General features: G+C 41.5%; 1 protein-coding gene across 1 annotated transcript in view; it reads left to right on the top strand.

The window, feature by feature from the left end:
• aacs (acetoacetyl-CoA synthetase) overlaps positions 1–24,278 on the top strand; it is a 116,085-nt gene that overhangs the window by 55,130 nt on the left and 36,677 nt on the right. The window contains exons 9-11 of the mRNA XM_080208359.1: positions 4,839–4,919; positions 8,597–8,721; positions 22,496–22,560. Coding sequence (XP_080064485.1) covers positions 4,839–4,919; positions 8,597–8,721; positions 22,496–22,560 — 271 coding nt within the window. The remainder of the gene's footprint in view (positions 1–4,838; positions 4,920–8,596; positions 8,722–22,495; positions 22,561–24,278) is intronic.

Raw genomic sequence — 24,278 nt, 5'->3', positions numbered from 1 at the left:
CGATTCCTACTGGACTGCCTGCACCAACCATTTCACGGCACCATCAGCTTATTTCCGGGGTCTGTTTGCTTAATAACAAGCTCAATTGACCCCTAATTATTTATTTGAATATGGTGTCTGTTTAATTGCCCCATATTATGGGGTTGAGTTTGGGGTGGGGTGGTGGGTTAGGCAGGCACCCACCCTACTTTGTGACCTCACTCCAAAAACACAGCTGGTAAAAAGCAGCTCAACATTTCCTTTCATGTTTTTCTCTTTCTACAGATGCTGCCAGATCTACTGAATATTTCTGGCACTTTCTATTTTTATTTCAGATTTCTAGCATCTGCAGTAATTTTAACATTTTGTATTGCCTGTTAGTGGAGTGAGCCGCAAACCTCTGATAATAGTTGAAGATGCCAGCTGCTTCCCAGACCTGAGGCTGCCTGTGTCGGATGCCACAGGATGCTTGCTGTTAACTAAGAATTTATGTTTAAAATAATATAAACTCAGTCACTTAAAGTTTCTGTACTAATAGAGTTGGTTGCAAGCATTTATGGACAGTTATAATGTAGAAATAAAACTGTAATTACATAGCAAGCGATTAGCAAATGTTTTTAATGAAACTGCCCTCTTCCTACAAAGTTTCTTTCTAAACTCAATAGATGTTTCAATTAGTATTTAATTTTGCTCACCATGTTTTGATATGATCTTAAATACCTTCATTTGGCATGCAGAGTATTACAAGTAAAAAAGATAACTATCAGCAGGTTAAAATAACGCCAATTGTGGTACAACTTATTCAATTATACTAGATTAATTCAAAATTTCAATTCAATATGAGCCCTGTGGACTCCAAATGTAAGACTTGATTTAAATTTGGTAACTTTGTTTAGTGGCATTTGATACAATCTTTCAAGTTTCATACTGCAAATAAAGGATGCATGACCACAGATCTAGTTTTTTTTACTGATTCTTTCTGTTTCGCTGCTGAAGACCTTATTTAAAAAAAATCAGCCTAATTTAAATATGTAACTGTAGTCTGAAAATGTTGCTATCTCATTTAAATTATAACATTTGCATTCATGACTTCCTCGAGCGACGAAAAGTTGGACAGTTTTGTAAAAGATGCCTCCGTTCTGTTAGATGTACGTACTTGGAGTGGTGGTGGTGGTTAGATTCAGACATGAAGGATGTTTGTCACATATCTGTTTCTTTAAAAATGGACATCTGAAATTAAGTATTTGATGGAGATTTGTGTCTAAGTAATAAACGGAAGTGGTAGAGTAAGTCATCCGTTGTGATGAGTGCTTGTAAATACACTGTATAAAAAAAGTAGACTGCATTGGAATACCTTTGAACTTGTTGAATGTTTGAAATGAAACTTGTACACCTGATGTGCTGAGTGTAATTTTGCCAAGACGTAAATTTTAAATTTAAACTTTGAAGATTTAGAGTTAGACATCCCTGCTGTGTATTGTAATGGAAATAGGGGGATACTCGAGAGTATGGCACAGGCAAAGAAATGGAGGTTTAAAAAATGCTGTAAAAACTCAGCAGGTCTGGTAACATCCGTGGAAGGAGAAATACAATTAGCGTTTTGACTCCCAACACGACTCTTCTTGGCATTTATTTTAGGATAGAAATGAAAATGTTCCTTGTATTAATCCTGACGGTGGAGAAGTAGGCAGTAACTCAGTGGCTGAAACTGAAGCGTGCACTGTGTTTTTAATCCGAGTGTAAATGGCTTTGCAGTAAGTCCCTTGCAGTTTTTAATTGGTTGCTATTCTTATTTTGAAGTAAGATTCTGACTATCCAGAAGCTTTTTCTATTACATAATTTCAGTTTGAATTAAGTGTTAATTTAAATTGAGCAACTTTTGAGGCAGAAGTTGACTGCTTGGTCCTGAAAATACCACGAGGTTTAAGGTTGATTTTAAGTGGGGTGAGGTTGCACCGTTGTGTAGCAGTTTCAAAACTCTCAGAAATGGGCGCTGTGTCTAGGATTTTCCAGCTGCTTGCCACTGCAGGCGAAGACAGAGAACTTGCTGCTCAGCCAAATCTCTGTTCACTGCAGCGGGACCAGAGAACCCTGCCAGCATGAACGTACGGAGAACTCCAACCAAGCTTGTTTCTGCTGCCCCCACCAGCAAACTTCACGAAAGCCCATTTGCATGGCACGAGCCTTAAAGTGACTTCTTTGGACAAGAGCCCATCATTCAGAACAAAAAACATTATCATCTACTTTGCAATGTGCTGCCTTCCTACCTTATGGCAACATGACTAATTGGTGAATGTCTAGGGGCTCAGGGCTGTAACTGGCAAGCACATGAGAAGAGCTGCCATGACATTGTTGGGCTGGCTGAGTGGGGCTGACAGGCTCTCTCTATCTAGTTTCTTCTTGAAATCACACAATGGTCAGCCTCAACTACACTCTGTGGTAGTGAATTCCACAGATTCACCACTCTCTGGGTGAAGAAATTTCTCCTTACCTGAGTCCTAAAAGGTTTACCCCAAATCGTCAAACAATGACCCCTAGTTTTGGATTTTGGACTCCCCAACCATTGGGAACATTCTTTCTGAATCCACCTTGTCTAACCCTTAACGCATTTAAACATTTGCTGGAGACGCTGGCACTCAGTTTTAAAAAAAATTTACTGAGGGACTGACTATATTTCAGAAATATGCATTTGCTGAAATCCATGAATTCCAGGTGTACTGAAAAGGACAGTTGGTGACTATTCTTCTGTTTAGGCCTCATCTGTCTCTCCAGCACTGTGTTGTTGTGGTTGTTACCAGCCAGTTGATTCATTGATAACATTTAGGTGAGAGACTGGGTCAATTTGAGAATTGGTCATTAGCTGCACCCTTGCTGAACGGTGAGCTGTTAATCATTATTATCAGTCAGTGTCCGTCCCAGACTGAGGGGATTTTTAAAGGGTGCTGAGCCTTACAGAGAAGTGGTGTGTCACTAGGGGGCAGGCTTGTTGCATTTTCACACCACACCCAGCTGTAAGTGAAGAGAACATGATGGTCTCAGTGCCAGCATTCATAAAGGAAAGAGATGTGATTTTATTAGATGTAACACGCAGAGAAAACACCTCCCCCATCTTGTTATGTTTGAGCACATTTTAATTAGAGGCCAACAATATTAAGATTACGTGCATTTATAGTGTTTGCATTTTAGAATTATAGAAACCCTACAGTGCAGAAGGAGGCCATTTGGCCCATCAGTTTTGCACTGATTCTCTGACAGAGCATCTTGCTCAGGCTCACCCCCTGCTCCATTCCCATAATCCCACAAATTTATCCCGTTAACCATCCTAATCTACAAACCTTTGCACACCAAACGGCATTTTAGTTTAAAGTTTATTTATTAGAACATTACAGCACAGTACAGGCCCTCTGGCCCTCAACGTTGTGCCGACATTGTGTCACAAATAGGCTTATGTTAACCCTGCAATAGAGTTATTGTGGAACTCGCCAAGTCGCCATGCTTTGGCACCTGTTCGGGTACACTGAAGGAGAATTTATCATAGCCAATGCACCTAACCAGCATGCCTTTCAGATTGTGGGAGGAAACTGGAGCACCCGGAGGAAACTCATGCAGTCGTGGGGAGAACATGCAGCCTCTGCGCAGACAGTGATCAAGCCGGGAATTGAACCTGGGTCCCTGGCACTGTGAGGCAGCAGTGCTAACCACTGTGCCACCCAATGGCCATTTAACATGGCCAACCCACCTAACCTGCACATCCTTTTTGGATTTTCTTGATTTTAAAAATAGCAACTTCATTTTCCAATAAAATTTGTTCCATGTGTTTTTTTTTAAACTATTAATATTCCAAAATAGTTTGGGAGAACCTGGTTCTCAGGGCTAATTATTTAGATCGGACAATTTGTACAACAGAAATATTGTAACATTTATAGTGAAGGACTACGACCTAGAGGTGCAAGTTCAAGTTCTATTGTGACAATCAATGAATTCAATAAATCTGATAACGTGGGTGTTCATGACCTCCCGGGAGGTGCTGGGTGCCTGCTAACCTTACCAGCTCTAGCCCACATGTGACACCAGTCCAACACAACAGCGCTGGCTCTTGATGCTAGATGTACTACTCTTTCAGAGCAACAAGCGATGAGCAATAAACTTGCCCTTGCTAAAATCACCTGACAACCATTGAGATGCAGCCAGTGAACTTATTCACTGATTTTAAAAAATATGGCTTTGCTAAAATCCATGGTTCTTTTATTTCCCATTAGTGAATGGAGGGGAATTCTCCATGTGGTACAAGGATTTCCTCCAATTTTATCTGTTGTAATAGTCGGTAAGTATTTGCTGTTTGAAAGGCTTCTCCTCCTTAGTTTTGAAATGTGAGATGGCTCAACACTTCCCTTTAAATGATTTGATTTATTATTGTCACATGTATTAGTATACAGTAAAAAGTATTGTTTCTTACACAGACAAAGTATACCATTCATAGAGAAGGAAAGGAGAGAGTGCAGAATGTGGCATTACAGCCATAGCTAGGGTGTAGAGAAAGATCAAGTTAATGTGGGGTAGGTCCATTCAAAAGTCTGACGGCAGCAGGGAAGAAGCTGTTCTTGAATAGGTTGGTATGTGACCTCAGACTTTGTACCTTTTTCCTGACAGAAGAAGATGGAAGAGAGAATGTCCAGGGTGCGTGGGATCCTTGAGTATGCTGGCTGCCTTTCCGAGGCAGCGGGCAATGTAGACAGAGTCAGTGGATGGGAGGCTGGTTTGTGTGATGGAGTGTAACGGCACACAGGCACCAGAAGGACTTGGTATCACAGCTTCAAGTCATAGCACCAGACTGCTCATGAAGTATTATCTCTTCACAGGGCACGCTGATCCAGCACCTGAAGGAACACATTCTCCATGGCAACATGAGCAGCAGTGATGTCATTATCTACTACTCCACAGTAAGTGCAGATTGTTATGTGCATAAATGATGCGCAGGATGGCAAGATCTATCATCTCAGTTGTTGGAGCACAAAAATAAATCTCCGTAGTTGTCAAAGCTTGTCATTCTCATTTGCGTAACCAAGGGCAGCAAGGCCCTCTCTCCGTAAAACACAAATGATTGTGCTTAAACCTGTTTTGATTTCATTGGTGGTGGAGTGGTTGAATTGATCATGAGATTAAGAGGGCGGGGAATTGAAGGGAAACAGAGCTGGCCCAGTGAGATCCTAACCTGATTACGCTTCCTGCACAATGCATGTTCACGAATGTCATTTCCTCCTCCTGCATTACCCGCATATAAAGAAACTTTGCTCTTTGTTTCTGCTCATGCACTCACTTGTAAATCTGAGGTTATGTAATGATGTTCACTACTCGATTTCTGTTTTGCTTTTTCTCTACCTTGGTCTGGCTGGATTTTATTATTCTCACTCTTTTTAATGTCGCCTTCTCGCATTTTAAAGAAATTCCTTGTTTCCTTTTCTCAGTCCTTTGTTCTCCACAATTACCCCTATCTTGCCCCGAGACTCATTCCTTGGAATCCTCATTCACATATTAGGATGGAGAGCTCCGGCACTGGTTTGCTCAGTTCCTTTGGGGACTGTAAATCACGTGGGGAGGCGATGGCCTGGTGGTACTATCACTAGACTATTAATGTTCTGGGGACCTGGGTTCGAATGCCGCCATGGCAGATGGTAGAATTTAAATTTAATAAAGATATTTGGAGTTAAGAATCTTCTGATGACCATGAAATCATCGTTGATTTTTTTCGGGAAAAACCCACCTGATTTACTAATGTCCCTTAGGGAAGGAAATCTACTGTTCTCACCTGGTCTGGCCTACATGTAACCCCAGAGCCACAGCAACGTGGTTGACTCTCAAATACCCTGGGCAACTAGGGATGGGCAACAAATATCAGCCAGTCAGCAACACCCTTGCTTCACAAATGATTAAAAAAAATTGGATGGCCTGAAAAGAATTTGTCCACTTCAGTACCCCCCCTGAAAATCAGATGTCTTTACAATATTGGGAGTACTGTGCCTCCATTCACTGCCTCTGTGCTTGTCCTTGTTTGTCTGCTTCATTTCTTTCCTTTTTCTTTTTGCCTTCTCGTCAGCTGCGCTGGGTTGTTTGTCTCTGCGTTCTTGCCTCCCAGCTGCCGCAGTGAGCACGGTTCCTCCGGCATGAAATACAAGTTTACGAATTTCTCAGAGGGAACTGCACAATCTCAGCGTAGTTTTATCTCACTGTTTCTTGTAGCTGGAAACGCTTTCCGAAGTATTGAGTGGAACTTGCCAATTTACGGCCGTGTTCATCGTCGAACTCATGAATCCCCATAGAGGTGGGGGTGTAGGCATGATCTATACACGTTGTTCTGTTGAATGTTTCATGCAGGGCTGTAAAGACCGAATATACCAGATGGAGCAATGTGCTGGGTCTTTGACTCAGTCTAGTAAACACGTGGGCTTTGCTGCAGATTCATCCACAGTCTTGTCATAGCATCTAAACTGCTGTATTTTAAAAACCTATTATAATTAATCTTTGGCTTTGTTCTTGTGCAAAGTTCAACATATAAAAATGGGATAAATGGATCTAATTAATCATTTTAATTTACTTCACTAGAGATTTGTTTGGGAAACCCCCTCTTCCTGGCTGCTTAATTTTTGTGGTGAGGCACCTTGGACATCATTATTGTTTGTGTCCATTAATCATTCCAGTGACATATTTGACGATGTAATTGCCTGATGATTTCCATCCCACAGTAAATGTGTTTTTTTTAAAAAAATCTCAATTATTTTCGCTTTCTTATTGTCTTTACATCATTCCGACTATTTTTGTGCACTCCTAGTGGAGAGATTGACGATAAGCCATGTGAATCATAGATTTCTTATAGTGCAGGAGGAGACCATTTGGCCCATTGAGCCTGTACCGACAACAGTCCCATTGAGGCCCTATCCCCGAAACCCCACGTATTTATCCTGCTAATGCTCCTCTTGCTAAGGGGCAATTTAGTGCGTGGTCAATCCACAATCTTTGGGGTGCGGGAGAAAACCCGAGCATCTGGAGGAAACCCACACAGACACATGGAGAGTGTGCACAGACAGCCACCCAAGGCTGGAATTGAGCCCAGTTCCCTGGCGCTGTGAGGTAGCAGTGCTAACCACTGTACCACCGTGCCACCCTTTTATTTGGGTGTTGTTATTATGCCTTTGCCTGGTTTAAATGCAAGTTATGCATTAAATTGACAGGTTTAGGGTTTTGAGGTGTAAATCTCTACTAATTTTTAAAAAACTCTGAAGGTCCAGATTTTTAATTTGTAATGCTAGGAGGGTTCTCGGCTGTGCCTGACCTGCAAAGTGCAAATAATGACCATTTGTGAATCTAGTAAGCAAGGTTTTACACACACTCAACATGAAGCAATGAAGACAACATAGAAGTTTCTCATCGCTCAAGGTCCCAAGAACCTTTGGTGTTGTCAGCACAGGCGATGTGTCTCTCCTTTGTCTTTGATGTGATGTTAAATTGTGTCGAGAAATGTCATATCCCAGAAGCTATGGTAACGCTGCCAACAAGGATTATCATTTCTCAGTTTTTATCCCTCAGGCTGTCATTATTCAGCTCTTGAGATGGTCCAAATTCATCCTTCCTATTGACTAAAAGGTGTAAAATCATCTTGTGTCATCCCATCTTTGCAACCCTGGCATAACGGGTTGTAAACTGAGACTCAAGTCTATTTCTTGCTATTCAAACTCCAGAAGCTTGCGTTCCATCCCAACCAAATGCGCATTTCCTTCCATTTACAGCAAAGCCATTAGTATATACACATTCCCTGTCCACATATTTTATCCCAAGCCCCACACTACAGCTATTGAAAGCAATAGTTCGGACCACTTCCTATCATAATTTCAGAGACTATAGGTTACTCTCTGATACAGATCAATTAAAGTAATAAATGTTTGGTTAAAAGTAAGGGCTGGAATTCTCCGACCTTGCCTGCAGCTGGGATTAGCAGGTCCCGTGGCCGTGAATGGTGATTTGGCTCAGCATCAAATTCTCCATTCCGACTGGTAGTGGGGCGTGTGAGACTGGAGAATTCCAGCCAAAGTGTCTTCATAACTTCACGATGTTTTTAGCCATTCCTTCAAACTGATTTTAAAAAAAGGCAGCATCCAGTTCCTTCAGCTCGAAGCATCGAGGAACTTGTTCATTAAGCAATAAAACAATTTGTTTCTTTGCGAATAACTGCTTTCCTGTTCCTCAACTACCTTGACTTTCCATCAGAAGGTCAAACTGAATCATTTAACTTCAACTGTGGTTACAGAACAAAATGCATCGATTCTAAAAATTAGCAGAATTATCAAAATCTTACAAAATGCAATCTGTTGGTATTTATAACACAATCTTCGGCAATTTTGCCAGATGCTTTATTGATTTTAGACGCCAGTGGGATCAAATTTTGGAATTCTCCTTTCCCACCTGCCACAAGAATCATCGCAGGCGGGACATGGATCATACAAAGGTCTGTTTACCTTGAGCGGGATTTGCCTGCCTTGGACCAAGCATGGCTGGAAAATCCCGTTCAGTGCTTTTAGAGATGCCATTGAATGGGTTGAGTGAAATTCTATTTTCTGTTTTCCAGATTGGCTGGATGATGTGGAACTGGCTCGTATCAGCACTTGCTACAGGAGCCTCTGTTGTTCTCTATGATGGATCGCCTCTTGTCCCCTCTCCAAATGTGCTGTGGGACTTGGTCGACAAGCTTGGGTAAGGCGTTGCTTGGCTGTGACAAGGAATGGGATGAAATAGATCAGAGTAGCATGCAAGAAAAATGTGGAGATTTGAAATGGTTTGTAACATCCTTTTGCTGACACGTCAAAGAAGTACACAAAATCACCCAATTCTCTCTAACTTACTCTCAAAACAGATGGAGGTACTTTTTGATGGGTTTTGGGTGCAGTACTAGGAGTTCTGTTGGCATTAAATGTGAATCTAATTGAAATAAATGCATTCCATAAGCTTGTTTTATATCTGGTGGCATCTACAGTTCTCAGTTCAAGCTCACAATAGACAAAATTGCATTTGAGTTCAAGGAAAACAGATTTTTTTTTGTTCACAACACATGTGATCTGACTATGATAATCTTGCAATGAGATGTACCAAACAATGCTAAGTAGTTAAAAGCAGTGTTTCTACTCTTCCTTGTCATCCTACTTTTGAATGTGAGGGGAAAACTAGTAGTGATTTATTTGAAGCACAGGCTGGAGTTCTTCGGTCTCGCTCGCCCTGCCACTGCTGCTGGCGAGAAGGGAGAATCTGGCACTCAGTCAAATCCCTGTCCACGGCAGCGGGACTGGAGAATCCCCGTCGTGGGCGAGGTAGGAGAATCCCGGCCATAATGTTGCACCCAAACTGTTATTGTTAGTATTGTATTCTTTAATTGAGAATGAATCATCAGGTTCAGAGGATCTAATAACCAGACCCTCGAAATCAATTTGTGTAAGTAGGGCTGTGGACGAGCAAGCACATTATGTCATGGGAGGCCCCAACTTCCCCATGTTACCACAAAGCAAACTGCCATGAAATAACCTCTCAAAACATTTCATACCAAGGCAAAAACTCACCAGCATTAGGGTAGGTATAAATAGCCAATGTGGTTCATGGGTATGTCTGAATTGAGTTAAATTAGAGAGAATCGTGCTTAAATACAACTTTTGCATCACACTTTTAACCTTGATATCCTCTACCCAAGTTTATTTAAAGAAATGTAATGACAGTTTCTAATTTACATGTTAATTGTAATGCTGATACATGGATTTTTGCCAGCCAAGTCCCTTTTGTATTTTCAAGGAAATTGAATACATGAGTGTCTCTCTTGTGGCTTCACATGATTTTAGTCTGTGATGAGTTGAGTGCATTTCATATTCTGAACCAAATTCTCATGTGTTCCAAGTGGCATTGGAAGTTGACAGCTACTAGCAGATTTACAGAGCTTTTCCTGAGATAGGTATCCTTAATCCAGCTGAGTTGATGTTGACATAGCTTTTGAACCCAACACAGAAATCAGAAAGATTTTTTATTCAGAAAGGAAAAATACAAAATAATTGTGGAACCAACTGTTTAAGGCAATTTGCTCCTAATGTTTAGTGTGTAAACTACTTCAGAATACTTCGGTATCATATTTGCCAAACCTTTGCTGAGGCAGGGGGTGAGATTTTAACTCACTCAAAAGTCACCCACTTACACAGGCCCAGAGTTCACCTGAATGAGACAGCAGGACAATGAATGCCTTTTTTTTAAAAAGAAAAGTCAACCTTTTGCAAATGATAATTGCTGGCATTTTGGATTCTGTTTGAATAAGAATGGAAATGTTCTAATTTATACACACTGTTCCCTCTTTAATTTTTGATCGTGTCAAACAGCCCGGGTGGGATTTTCCAGTTCCATTCGTGGCTGGTATTGTCATGGATTGTTGATGAGTTTTGGCCTCTCCAAATTCTCTTGCTGTGCCTGGGTTGATGCCTGCTGCTGGCAGCATCGGAAAATACCAAAGTGCATTTTGGAAATTTCTACTTTCAATTATTCTATGGAAGATGGTTTGAAAATACTTTTTTGGGAAAAGGCTTTAATTGTTACAAATTCCTTTATCAAATTTAAGGGAGTGTGATGTTGGATAGAAATATATAATTTGGAAACATTGTCTTCCTGCTTAAAACAAAAGTTTATTTATTAGTGTCATAAGTAGGCTTACATTAACACTGCAATGAAATTACTGTGAAAATCCCCTAGCTGCCACGCTCCGGTGCCTATTTGGGTACACTGAGGGAGAATTTAGCATGGCCAGTGCACCTAATCAGCATGTCTTTTGGATTGTGGGAGGAAGTGGGAGTACCCAGAGGAAACCCACACACACTCGGAGAATGTATAGACTCCACACAGACAGTGTCCTAAGCCGGGAATCAGACCCAGGTCCCTGGTACTGAGACAGCAATGCTAACTACTGTTCCATGCATTAAATATTGTATACTACCAATATCTTAAAAGAAGAAACAACATATTCCATCTTGTCAATCCTTAGTTTGTAAAATAATTTATTTTGAAGCATCTCTGATATGAACATAATGACTGTTTTGTTTAATAACAATGTTTATCTGAAAGGTGAATTTTCAATGTCTTTTAATTTATTAATCTCTTCAGTTCTGCTATAAATGAACTAGTTACCGTATTGAATGAAATCTCCGACCTTGTTTACGGCTGAGATTCTCCGGTGCTGCTGCAGTGAATGGAGTTTTGGCTGAGCGCCAAATTCTCCACCTGCACTGGCAGTGGAGTGGATAGGAACATGATTGGAGAATCCCACCCTGGATCGGAGAATGCCACCCTGGCATTGACAGTGTAACACTTATTTGAATTAACAGGATTATGAGAGAACTTGTGTGGTCACAAGGCAAATGTTGTAAAAGTTGTAAATAACTATTGAACTGTCTTAAACCAAAGATAAGTTGGCATTTATAAAGCAGAGCATGTTCAAATGACATACTACCAAAAAAAAATCAACCAATGTATTTTCAAATTATTTTTAATGTTTTGTCAAATAACTCCTTTGAGGAGAAGGAGGTGAATAAGAAAATAACTTTGCTACATCCTTCGTAGCTGTAGAGTTCCTTGCTCAGAATTGGCAAGGACTGTATCATATTTTATGTGATCCTAGTGATTGATGGAATGGGAGGTGGGGTAGGATAGCGGAGGGAAACAGGTTACTGTGTGACACTTGACCCCACTATTTTTGACCAAGCTAATAAAGTTTTATTTCACTCACTCTTAAGTGGGCTAAGTATTAACCTTCAGCAGGAGCCTAGACAAGTGGGAAACATGAAACTGTTGCAGTTTGCAGTCAGACGGCTGTGTGGCAGTGCTAACTCACAGCTATTGAAAGTTGATTTGTATGAGCTTCATTTTGAAGGGAGTTTGTGACAAATTATTGTGCATTTTATTTTTTTCACTGTAACACAACTATGAGTGCTTGGAAGTTTAGGTGAAACTGCTTTATACCTGTGCTGCCACAACCACAAGTTGTGTCCAACCCTTTAGTTATTATGATTTTTTTAAACTATTATGAATTATTGATACAATCATAAATTTGGGTTTATTCATATTTTATGAATTTAGATCACTTTCACTTATGTTAATACCATTAACAGCCAGATTTAAAAAAAAATTCATTCCATTGCAGCATGGGGGAAGAGCGCAGTGCTTGTAAATTGGAATGCATCTCAATAGACATAATTTATTGCCTCAACTATATTGATATGAAGCCAAGTACGAAATAGAGAGCATTTATGAGATTTGGGTAACCAGATTGATGGGCCTCCCAAAAAAAATGTGGACCCAATATGCTTCTATCATGAGGAGCCATTTTCTTAAAAGATTATATGTGCTAAGAATAAGTGTCACTTTTCCCAAGCTAAATAGTTATCTCCACGTGTGATACAGACAGCATGAACTGATTTTTTTTTTGTGTGGATTTTATAAAATTCATGTGAGCATCATTGGCTAGGCCAGCATTTATTGCCCATCCCTGAAGGTATTTAAGAGTCAACCACATTTCTGTGGGTCTGGAGTCGCATGTAAGTCAGACCAGATAAGGATGATAGATTTCCTCTCCTCTAGGCCATTAATGAACCAGATGGTTCTTCATGACAATCAACAATGGTTTTATTGGTCATGATTAGACTCTTAATTCCAGATTTTTATTGAATTCAAATTTTGCCATCTGCAGTGGTGGGATTTGAACCCGAATTATCATTGGTGCATTACTCTGGGTCTCTGGATTACTAGTTTAGTGATGATGCCACTACATCATTGCCTCCCTCTCTGATTGATTTGAACTAACTAGCATTCCAGTCACTCATGTGCTAACTAAAGATGGCTTCCATGCCTCAGTAAAAGATAAAAAGAAATCGGAGGCCACTGAAAATATACTATAGAATTCTGGAGGAGCAACAAATAACCAAGAGCATCTTTACATCCATATTACTAAAAGTGAAATAAAAGCATAAATAGACCCTCCTGATGGGTGATCAACCTGACTATTATTTTCCACAGATGCTGCCTGATTTGCTGTGCGTTTCCAGCATCTGTTTTTATTTTATATTCCAGCATCTGCAGTATTTTGCTTTAATATGCTGACTGACATGGAGAAGTTCCAAAGATATGGGGAGGATGAAATGCACCTGTATTCTTTAGGTGTCCAGGCATATTAACAATGGTTGATATCAGATTTTCAATTCAATTAATGACACATGCAAAATGCAGTTAAGTGCTCATTATTTGGACCTATATTTACTTGGTGTGTTATTCAAATTAGAAACGTTAACAAAAGTCCTGTATAGTGCTCATGACATGGCCTGTTGTTTTGAGTGTTCTGTAGCGAGTAACTCACCTATTGACTCCACAAAGTCTATCCAACACCTACAAGGCACAAGTAAGGAGTATGATGGAGCACTCTCCACTTGCCTGGACAAGTGCAGCTGCATCAACAACGCTAGAATCCCAACGCCATCCAGGACAAAGTGGCCTGCTTGGTTGATTCCCCATCCACCACATTAAACATACACTTCCTCCACCACAAATACCCAGTGGCAGCAGTGTGTACCATATAGAAGTTGTTCTGCCGGAAATCACCAATTCTGCTTTGACAGCACCTTTTAAACCCACGACCACCCAGAAGGGCAAGGATAATTGAGAGGGGGTAATAAATGCTGCCTCGCCAGTGATACCCTCATCCCATTAAAAAAAATACAAAAATACCTTTTATTGCAACGCCATAATGACAATTGCTTTTTTACTGAAATGCAATTAATGACCAGTCTTTAGCTAAAAAGTTTATGATGGAGCATCAGTAATTGTTTAATAACAATTAAATGATGCATTATAGCAGTGCATGTTTTTTCTTTCCATTTGTGGATTCAAACACTGTAAGAAAACACACAGGTGAAGCAAAAGAGCAACTATCTTGTTAATTATATAACCACAATCTTACTGCTCGATCCTCTTCTTCGCATTATCTTCTTGCTGTTCTAGTGTAGCTTAATAAAGGTGGGTGGTATTTGGTAAAGAGGGAAAATAATGTTGGTCCAGTTGTTGAGTAGAACAAGAAACAGTCCACAAGCTTCACTGAAATTCTTGGAATTTTTCCAGCTTAGGATTTCTTTGATTCTGCTGCAGTGAATGGAGATTTGGCTAAGCGCCAAATTCTCTGTCCGTAATAGCAGTGGGGCGTGAATGGATAGAGAATTCCAGCCACTATATTTTGTTACATCCGTTTGTCTATCACCTGCGGTTTTGAGTAGAAGTTATCATCTGCAGTTTGCTTGAGGGTAATTCCTAATGTGTGCAGGATGCTACCTGTTGACATTATATAATAGCCTTTTTCAAAAAAAAACTCATTGAAAGTGCTATACTGAACTTGAAGCAGAATGACTTTTAGCCTGCACATGTTGAGTTTTTATTAGTTGAAGATATTGCATAGGGTTGGACTGCATGTTTCAAAGTTAGATTAATTTGGTGCAACCATTGTCAGATATATGTGTGAAAGAGGTTGCCTCATATTCCTTCCCATGTATTTTTGCCCTATTTCCAGTGGATTCCTGATACTAGTTTGTTTGCTAATGATATGGAAAGGAAGAATGATTGGGTTTCCGCCTGTTACTCTGAAAGGTTTCTTCAAAGTAAATAACAAAAGCTATTTTTGAATGAAATGGCAGTAACACCAGAGTAAATTACCTGATTTCCATCGTACAAATATTTAGTTCCTTCTAAGTTTCAAGTTATTATCTAAATTTGATCTGTAGTGTGTAATATCTTTCCATTTTTCAGATTAATATTTTAGTACTGAAATAATTGAATGCTTTTTCATCACATTTCTGTGCTTTCTTAAAACTTGTTTTAAGATGCATAACTTCAGAAGAAATGCCCCCCTGATGCTAACAGAAAGAAAACTGCTGAAATTTTTACTGTAACAAGCCAACTAAAATCGACACAGTACAAATACTAATTAATAGGTGAAGGATATTTAAAATGTACATAAAGGTAAATTTCAGTTTAAAAAGCCTGTACATGAAAAACATGTCTCATGTAGTTACAAATGCACACAATACTTCGCATACAACTTTTGAACCACATGCAACCTCAGTCTTTCCAATTTGGCCTTTGTTTGCCATTGTTTTGTAGGATCTCTCATTTTCCATTTAATCATTTCACATTCACCAGGAGCTTTCATCCATCTGACGTCCTTGGACACAGTTACTCCCTTCTCCCTTTTCCCTTCAAATGGGTCTAGTTGGCTCTGGCAACTGAGACAGCAGCAATAGACCTTGTCCAATCTGGAATCCAAAGCCTTTCCTGTCTTCTGTTGTTTCCGGCGACATAGCACACACATTAACACAGCCTCTGCTTTATTCTGAGACCTGCTTCAACACCAGGATGTATCTGAAGACAGATGAACAGAAAACGATTCCATTCTAATACAACCTTGCTCATTTTCATGAATTCTTACTCTGTTTTGAGCTGCCTAACCAAAAATACTGGTTGACCCAACCACACTGCAATTAGCTTTTCTGTTTACTCTTTGCTTCTTGGATGTTTGTGCCCATTATGGCCCCAAGTCACTTGCATATCTCTTGGAACCTAATGATTTCATAATCAAGAAACCATTAACCCTCTTTCAGAACATTCCACAACCCACTTTGCTCTTAAGGGATATTGCACAGAATTAAATACGTGCCCTCTGAAACACAGAAGAAATCTGAAAATGATTCCCCACCATCAACATGAGATGTACAAATTATGAGAAGATGACATCCTTATATCTTGGACACTGGTTGCAAAAACTGGGGCTGATCAGGAGATAGTAGGTAAAGTTTGCATGATCTGTGTTTTTTACTGCACGTTCATTTTAAAAGTTGTGAAACCCTTGAAACTAGCTTAGGTGACAAAATGGTGTCAAAGTGTACAGCAGGAAGCAGCCTGCTACTGACACATATTCTTATTTCATGTGTTAGTGCCATGGAATACATCTCGTTCCAAGAAAACTTGGCCTCACTATTTTTGCAATATGCAGAGCTTAAAATGGTTTTAGGTGGAATATTGCTTCCGTCATTCAAATTGTGGTGAAGAGGTTCTTAAATTACTATGTGAAGAACATCCAACCATTTGGATCAAAATGTGAGTGTTTTTCACCTGAGGCCCTGATTTCAATAATATTCCCGATTAACTGAGATGGAAGCCGACCCTCATGGCAAACAAACGTGAAACCTCGTAATGGGGTAGGGGATGATTTCCAAGTTTGTTGCTTGGGAGAGGTTTGGATATAGTACGAGAACTTGAGTGACCGCAGATATCCCAAACTGCATTACAAACAGTGAAGTATTTTTGATGTGCATTCATTATTGTAAAAAGCATAGCAGTCAATTGACATAGTGGAAGGTCTCACAAAGAGCAGTGAATTGAATGAATGGGGCGCTTGTTTTATATGTTGGTTGATCGTGCTGTACCGGGCAATTTTCTGATGTTTTAAGTAGTCACAATACGTAACAAGTAATTTCTTATCAGGAACTGTTTTCTTGTACCAATAACATAATGAGCCTTCTTCCACTTGTGCTACTCTTCAGGTTTTAACAGACTTTAACACCACTAATGAGGTGCTTGCTGTAGCAACAGCAGGTCAGATGTAATTAGAAAAGGTGAAAGTCTGCTAATTATATGTTTTCCATTCTTGTCAGTGTTTGGAGGTTTCTTCTAATCTGTTATGCAGGTAGCCTTGTTATCTTAGAGCATGACTTTGCTTATGTGTGGGTGAGGGGATGCAGTAACTTTGGTGTTGTTAGCACGTTTCACTTGTGCGCAAGTGTTTCTCGGCACAAGGTCGAAAATGTAGATTAGAAACCACAAGGGTCTTGGTGCTAATCACTGTGAATCTCTGCTTAGCACTTCACCTTTTTCCTCACTTACAACTACTCCAGCTTTTGTTCAACCCTGCAGTTTTTGTTTAATGAGAAGTCTTTTGTGTGGAACTTTAGAAAACAAAACCTCCTGAAATCCGAAATAAATTAGTGAAGTATGATTTTTTTTGTAGCTATTTTGAATAAGTCAAAAGAAGTGGTTTATAAGGCATAACTTCTAACTGCATCCTTACTTAGACAGGGCTTTAAACTAATTAGTGGGGGGGGGAAGGGTGCGAGGGTAGGTGACATTACGGGGTCTAAAGTTAAGGAGAGGGTACAGGTAAGGGAAGAGGCTGAGGATGTCCCAATAATAAAGGGAGTAGGGGGTGTGAGTAAGGTTGGTGGCGTTCCAGCAAATAGGGTCCAGGTGAAGGCTGGGATGAAGGCACTTTATCTGAATGCACGAAGCATTCGGAATAAAGTGGATGAGCTGGTGGCGCAGATCAGCACAAATGGATATGATCTGGTGGCCATTACCGAGACGTGGCTGCAAGGTGACAGGGACTGGGAGCTGAATGTCCAGGGGTATCAAGTGTTTAGGAAGGATAGGCGGGAGGAAAAAGGGGGGGGCGTAGCTCTGCTGATTAAGGATAGCATCAGGGTGGTAGCAAGGGATGATATAGGAACCAAAGAGCAGAACGGGAATCGTTGTGGGTGGAGATTAGGAACAGCAAAGGGAGGAAGACGCTGGTGGTTGTCGTCTGTAGGCCCCTGAACAATGATCTGGAGGTGGGGCGGGCTGTTAACGCGCAAATAAGTGCGGCGTGCAGGAATGGAACGGTGATAATTATGGGGGATTTCAATCTACATATTGAATGGTCGACCCATGTTGGATGCAGTGAGCTCGAGGAGTTGTTCTTGGAACGCTGCCGGGATAGTTTCCCTGAACAGTGTGTGTTGGAGCCGACGAGGGAGCGAGCTATCTTAGATCTGGTGTTATGTAATGAGGCGGGTAGAATTAGGGACCTTGTGGTGAAGGATCCTCTTGGGGAGAGTGATCATTGTATGGTGGAGTTTCTGGTGCAGATGGAGGAGGAGAAAGTGGGTTCCCGGACACGCGTCCTTTGTTTGAACAGAGGGGAGTACGGTAGGATGAGAGAAGAATTGGCGAATGTGGACAGGGGGAGCGCGTTGGAAGGTAGGTCTGCTGAGGAGCAGTGGAGGATCTTTAAGGAGATCTTTCTTGGTGCTCAGCAGAAATTTATTCCGATGGTTAAAAAGGACCGTAGGAGGAGAGGTAATAAGCCGTGGATAACGAAGGAGGTGAAGGAAAGTGTTAAATTAAAAGCGGAGGCGTTTAGAGTAGCTAAGAGTAGTGGGCGAGAAGAGGATTGGGAGAGGTTTAAATGTCAACAAAGATGGACAAAGAAGTTGATAAAGAAGGGTAGGAGAAACTATGAAGCTGGGCTAGCGCTTAATATAAAAAAGGATAGCAAGAGTTTTTATAAATATATAAAAAGGAAGAGGCTGGCTAGGGTGAATGTTGGTCCTTTAGAGGATGAGAGGGGGGACTTAGTGGTAGTGGATGGGGAAATGGCTGAGGTCTTGAATAACTTTTTTGTTTCGGTCTTCACGGAGGAGGACGTGAAAATTTGCCGGGTGTTAGCGATGGAAAGGTGGTAGGGCTGGAGGGTCTCAATGACATTATTGTTACTAGAGAGGTGGTGCTCGACAGACTGGAGGGACTGATTGTGGACCAGTCCCCAGGACCGGATGGAACGCATCCGAGGGTTCTGAAAGAAATGGCAGAGGTGATAGTGGATGCCTTGGTGATTATTTTCCAAACATCGCTGGATTCCAGGGAAGTGCCGGAAGATTGGAAAACGGCTAATGTTACACCGTTGTTTAAGAAGGGTGGCAGGCAAAAGGCAGGGAATTATAGGCCGGTTAGTTTAACGTCTGTTGTAGGTAAAATGTTAGAATCCGTCATCAAGGAGGAAATAGTGAGGCATCTTGAGGGGAATTGCTTGATAGAGCAGACGCAGCACAGTTTTGTTAAGGGGAAGTCGTGTCTGACAAATTTATTGGAGTTCTATGAGGATGTGTCTAGGGCGGTGGATAGAGGAGAGCCAGTGGATGTGGTCTTTCTTGATTTTCAGAAGGCGTTTGACAAGGTACCTCACAAGAGGTTATTGCAGAAGGTCAGGGGGCATGGAGTTGGGGGTAGGGTGTTAGCGTGGATAGAGGATTGGTTGTCAAATAGGAGGCAGAGAGTGGGGGTTAATGGGTGCTATTCGGATTGGCAGTTGGTGACTAGTGGAGTGCCCCAGGGGTCGGTGCTGGGGCCTCAGCTATTTACCATTTATATAGATGATCTGGAGGAGGGAACCGAGTGTATGGTGTCGAAATTTGCTGATGACACCAAGATTGGTGGAACGGCAAATTGCGCGGAGGGTGTGGAGAGTCTGCAGAAGGATCTAGATAGGCTGGGCGAATGGGCCAGGAAATGGCAAATGGAATTTAATGTTGGCAAGTGCGAGGTGGTCCACTTTGGTAGGAATAATGGTAGGAAGGACTATTACTTACGTGGCGAAAAACTGCAGCAGGCGACGGTGCAGAGGGACCTCGGGGTCCTTGTGCATGAGTCGCAAAAACCCAGCCTGCAGGTGCAGCAAGTGGTCAGGGAGGCTAATGGGATGCTGGCCTTCATAGCGAGGGGGATTGAATATAAAAGTAGGGAGGTCTTGCTGCAGCTGTATAGGGCATTGGTGAGGCCGCAGCTGGAGTACTGTGTGCAGTTTTGGTCGCCGCACTTACGCAAGGATTATGCAAGTGCATTTCTATTACAAAGAAATATTCTCAAGGGAGACCCACCATCTGCAGTTAACCAAAGAAGTTAAGGAAAGCATCAAACCAAAGGAAGAAGCATAAACTGGGCAAAAATGAATGGCAGGTGAGATGATCGGTCAGAGTACAAAGAACAACAGAAAAGATTAAAAGGTTAATCGGAGAAAAGAAATTAGGAGAGGAAGCTAACTGGAAATGTTAGAACGGATAGTAAGAGTTTCTATAGGTATTTAAAAAGGAAAAGAGTTAGTAACTTAATGTTTGTCCTCTAGAGAGTGAGAATGGGATGTTAATAGTAGACAATAAGGGAATGGCAAATGGAAGGAACACAGTTTGCTTCTATTTTCACTATAGAGAATACAAATAACATTCCAGTGATGGCTGTAAATCAGGAGGTGGAGGGAAGACAGGAATCTGGTGAAATCTCAATCACTAAGGAAGTGGTACTGTGCAAACTGATGGAGCTACAGGCTGACCAGTCTCTGGGTCCAGATGGAATTCATCCTAGACTCTTAAAAGAGGTGGCTAATGAGGTAATAGATGCCTTGGTGTTAATTTTCAAAAACTCGTCAGACTCTGGAAAAGTGCCATTTGAAAAGAAAGTAGCAAATATAGCCCTACATTCAAGAGGGAGAGTTTTATTTGTTGAGTGTTTATCCTGCTGTGCTTCCAGCTAAGGTTATAAAATCTGTAACTGTACAGAGTATCAAGATGAATCAGATCACTGATTTTTTTTGTAGGTGTTTATTTTGCCCTTGTGATTGAGTGACATACATAATATCTGCCATAAATGGTATGTTAAGCAGAATTCAACACACAAAATGTGTTAAGAAATAAGTAATAACTGAAGCCAAGTCACTCCTCGATTTGATTTGCATATTTTTGCTGCCTTTTGCAAGTGTATTTGCATTGTTCTGATGCATTTGGACAAGCGACTATCTACTCTTTGGTTATATACAACACTTCCATACAGACTGAAAGTTGGTGGTGAGAACAGATTGACTGAACATCCAGTTCACATTGTTGCAGTACTGAAAGGATTTTTATAAATCTACCAATTTATGTTTCAAATTAATTGTTCAAAATGCAGCTTCTGGAGTTATGAATGCATATCCGGGTAAAGATTTGGGAAAAATGTGAAATTATGAAAGGTAGTTGGTGCTTTAGCTCAATTCATGGAAGTGCAGAGTACGTATCTACAAAAAATGTTATTTACCACCTCGGATTAAAAGTGTGAGGTGAGGCCCTATTGATTAGGGGATGGAATTTATTGCCTTTTCTGCAAGTAGAGCTTTCTAGCTCTCTCACTTTTAATGGAATGCAGTAAAATGTTTATAGCTGCTTTTGAATACTAAATTAATTTTATGCAAGATTGAAGAGCTAGCAAATATAACTTGAACTGATTTTCCACACATTAATATTGATTCTCTTTCAATGAATGAAAGATCTTGCTTATGTTTTCAGAGTAATCCTCATTGCTTCAGCAGCTTGGCTTTTATGTTTGCTACTGTTTTATCTCTCGGACTGAACACTGAGATGATAGTTTTCTCCCCAGTTACACCACATGACGTTAGCATGGCACAGTGGGAGCCATTGACACCTCTGACTATCTGACTCCATCCTTTTCCATGGCAACTGATTTAAGGCTGAAAAACCAGTCTATTTGTGACCCTGCGATGAGCTTTGCTACGTGTTGGCGAATTACTAAGACATTCTGTTCCTACCCTCTTAATGCAACTTCCTGCCCCCAACAGCCCACCTCAGTTAACTTACTGCTGAAATCGTTATCCAGGCCTTTTACATCCAGACTTGGCTAATCCAATATATTACTTAGCGGCCTCCCCAAATTCCATTGCTCTCATTCACATCCACTCACCTGTTACCCCTGGGCTTCCTGACCTGCATTGATTCCTCGTTAAGCAATGCTTTGATCTTAAAACATTCTCATCCTTGCTTTAAGATTCCTCCATGGCCTTACCTGTGATTACCAACCCTACATCCCTCGTGTATTGACAATTCTCCAATTTTGACCTCCTCAGCACTCCCAAATTGTAGCCGGTCCTTCTGCTGCCTCAGTCCTGATCTCTGGGATATCCTCCCTGCCTCTTTCCTTTCTTTCCCCCTTTGAAGATACTTCTTAAAAACCAAGCATGTTAGGTAGAGCACTGGGGTGATTATCCCAGCCTGCTGCACTACCAGGGCAGGGAGACATCATTGTGTAGCGGCTTCCCACTGGGCGCCACAGTCTCCATGTGTCTCCGGCTGCCGGATGGTCTGGATTTGCCAGCTCCGCGCCAGAAACCGGTGGGAATAGGTTCTGCCTACTGATTTTTATCATAATTTGCGCTAAGGCACTTTGTGACGTACAGAGTGTGGGAGGTTCATTTTAAAAATCCCGCTGAAAAAAGCAGCAGGATTTACTCCTTTTTTTTTTACACAAATTTGGCACTTAAAATCTTTTTGGGAGAATGCCACCCCGTGTTTATCGTGGGAAAAGAAAATGTGTTGGTGGCTCAGTGTCTGTTGTGTGGAAGTTTTGTCCGAAAGGAAAGAAACTTTAATTACGTCTAACCCATAAAGGGCTGACATTAGGATTCAAAATGTTGACATTCTACAGCACAGAATGTCTCTCGTTTTGTGAGTATGGAAAAATGTCAAAATAAAAGCTGCAGCCTAAAGCTTCCAGCAAAAGGAAGCTGATTAGAAGTTAACATTCACTGTTTCTCTTTCTCTCTCCTATCCTTCTCCAGAATTACTATACTTGGGACTGGTGCAAAATGGTTGGCTGTTCTAGAAGAAAAAAATCTGAAACCAGGTAATACTTGCTTTATCCAAGAAAACATGTCTAATTTTGTTTTATGATGCATGTTTTGGATTCATTTTTGTTTTTATGAAGATTCCAACTTTATTTCACAGAATTAATGTTTTATTTGAGATCTGTGTTGTAGTCAGGGTTGAACTTTCCTAGCACCCTGACATTGGGTCCATTTCCAGATCGTAAACCCACTGCTGGTCTAAGTGTGTTGAATGTCAGCATTTTGTGCAAAGTAACCATTTAGTGGATTATCTCCACTACATTCTTCTGATGACAGACTGCAGGAGCTAAGAGTTGTAGGCCCCCTTTTAAGGGCACCAGCCTGGATTCAAAGTGCTACCTCGGAGAGGGTCTACCATCAGTGGATAGTCTTGTCGGAGTAGAGGCATGTCAGGGTGTTAGAATCATAGACTCCTACAGTGCAGCAGGAGGCCATTTGGCCCATCGAGTCTGCACCGACCACAATCCCACCCAGGCCTTATCCCCATGACCCTGTCATTTACCTTAGCGAGTCCCCCGACACTAAAGGGCAGTTTATCATGGCTAATCCACCTAACTCGCACGTCCTTGGACTGTGGGAGGAAACTGGAACACCTGGAGGAAACCCACACCCTTGTTGTGATAGGGCAGCCCTAAGGTTGAGTAATGCCTCCCTTAAGGTGGCAATAGAGCTGGTCTGAACCAGGAGGAGTATATTTGGAAAGCAACAGGAAGTGGCCTGCCTGGCAAACAAAGGAGGCTTGGCTATAGGTTGCTGAGAGGCCAGCAACCACAATGTTGGTACCAGAACTTGGGTCTAGTGATGGAAGGCGCATCAACTGCTTTCAAGCAATGTCAGTGTGAGGTAAAGCTACACTGCCAGCCATGAGTATCTCATCTCACAGGAGTGACACAACTCTGAACATGGAGAGGCTGGGGGGGAAGGGAAGGAAATGTGGGGGGTGGGGGCAAGGGGCAGGAAGGCAGGCAGTGAATAGGGAAATAATTGTCCATCGTCGATCCTTACATGAGGGAAGTGAATAGTGATATAAGCCCTGGGCAAATGCAATGACAGAAGCATCTCATTCTGGTGCTGGATCAGGATGGGCTAATGGGAGGTTTATGTGCTGGTGATCTCGCCACCCTTTCATTGCAGCACCTTCCAAACCCATGACCATTTCCACATAGAAAGCCAAGGGCAGCATGGGAACACCATCACCGGCAAGTTTCCCTCCAAGCTACTCACCAACCTGACTTGGAAATTTATTGCCGTTTCTTCGCGGTTGACGGGTCAAAATTTATGGAATTCGCTCCCTAATGGCACTGTGCGTCAACCCACAGGATGTGGACTGCAGAGATTCAAGAAGACAGCTCACTCCACCTTCACAAGGGCAACTAGGGATGGACAATAAATGCTGGCCAGCCAGTGACCTCCATGTCCCACAAATGAATAAAAAAAAGCACACAACGCTCATGAGCAGCATTGTTAAGGGGCTAACCTGCCAATATTGAGGTCCATGGCGGTGAAGGCCCTTGACATTGGACGAGTGGTTGCAATGCAGGCTGTCAGTGATTTGTGTCTGGCAGAAAAAGGGGGATTGTTCATTGACTGCTCCGTGGAAGCATTTTGGTGCATCTTCCAGTAGATGGCATATTAAGTGCGAAAACTTGTCTTTTGAGACAAAAGAGGGCGAATAGTTGATGTTTTTCCCTTTTACACATGGCTGATGCTGGAGGAT

Source organism: Carcharhinus amblyrhynchos, chromosome 20, assembly GCF_965287045.1.
Source record: "Carcharhinus amblyrhynchos chromosome 20, sCarAmb.v2.hapA, whole genome shotgun sequence".
In the NCBI taxonomy this organism is placed as follows: Eukaryota; Metazoa; Chordata; class Chondrichthyes; order Carcharhiniformes; family Carcharhinidae; genus Carcharhinus; species Carcharhinus amblyrhynchos.
This window is presented reverse-complemented; position numbering and strand designations above follow the sequence as displayed.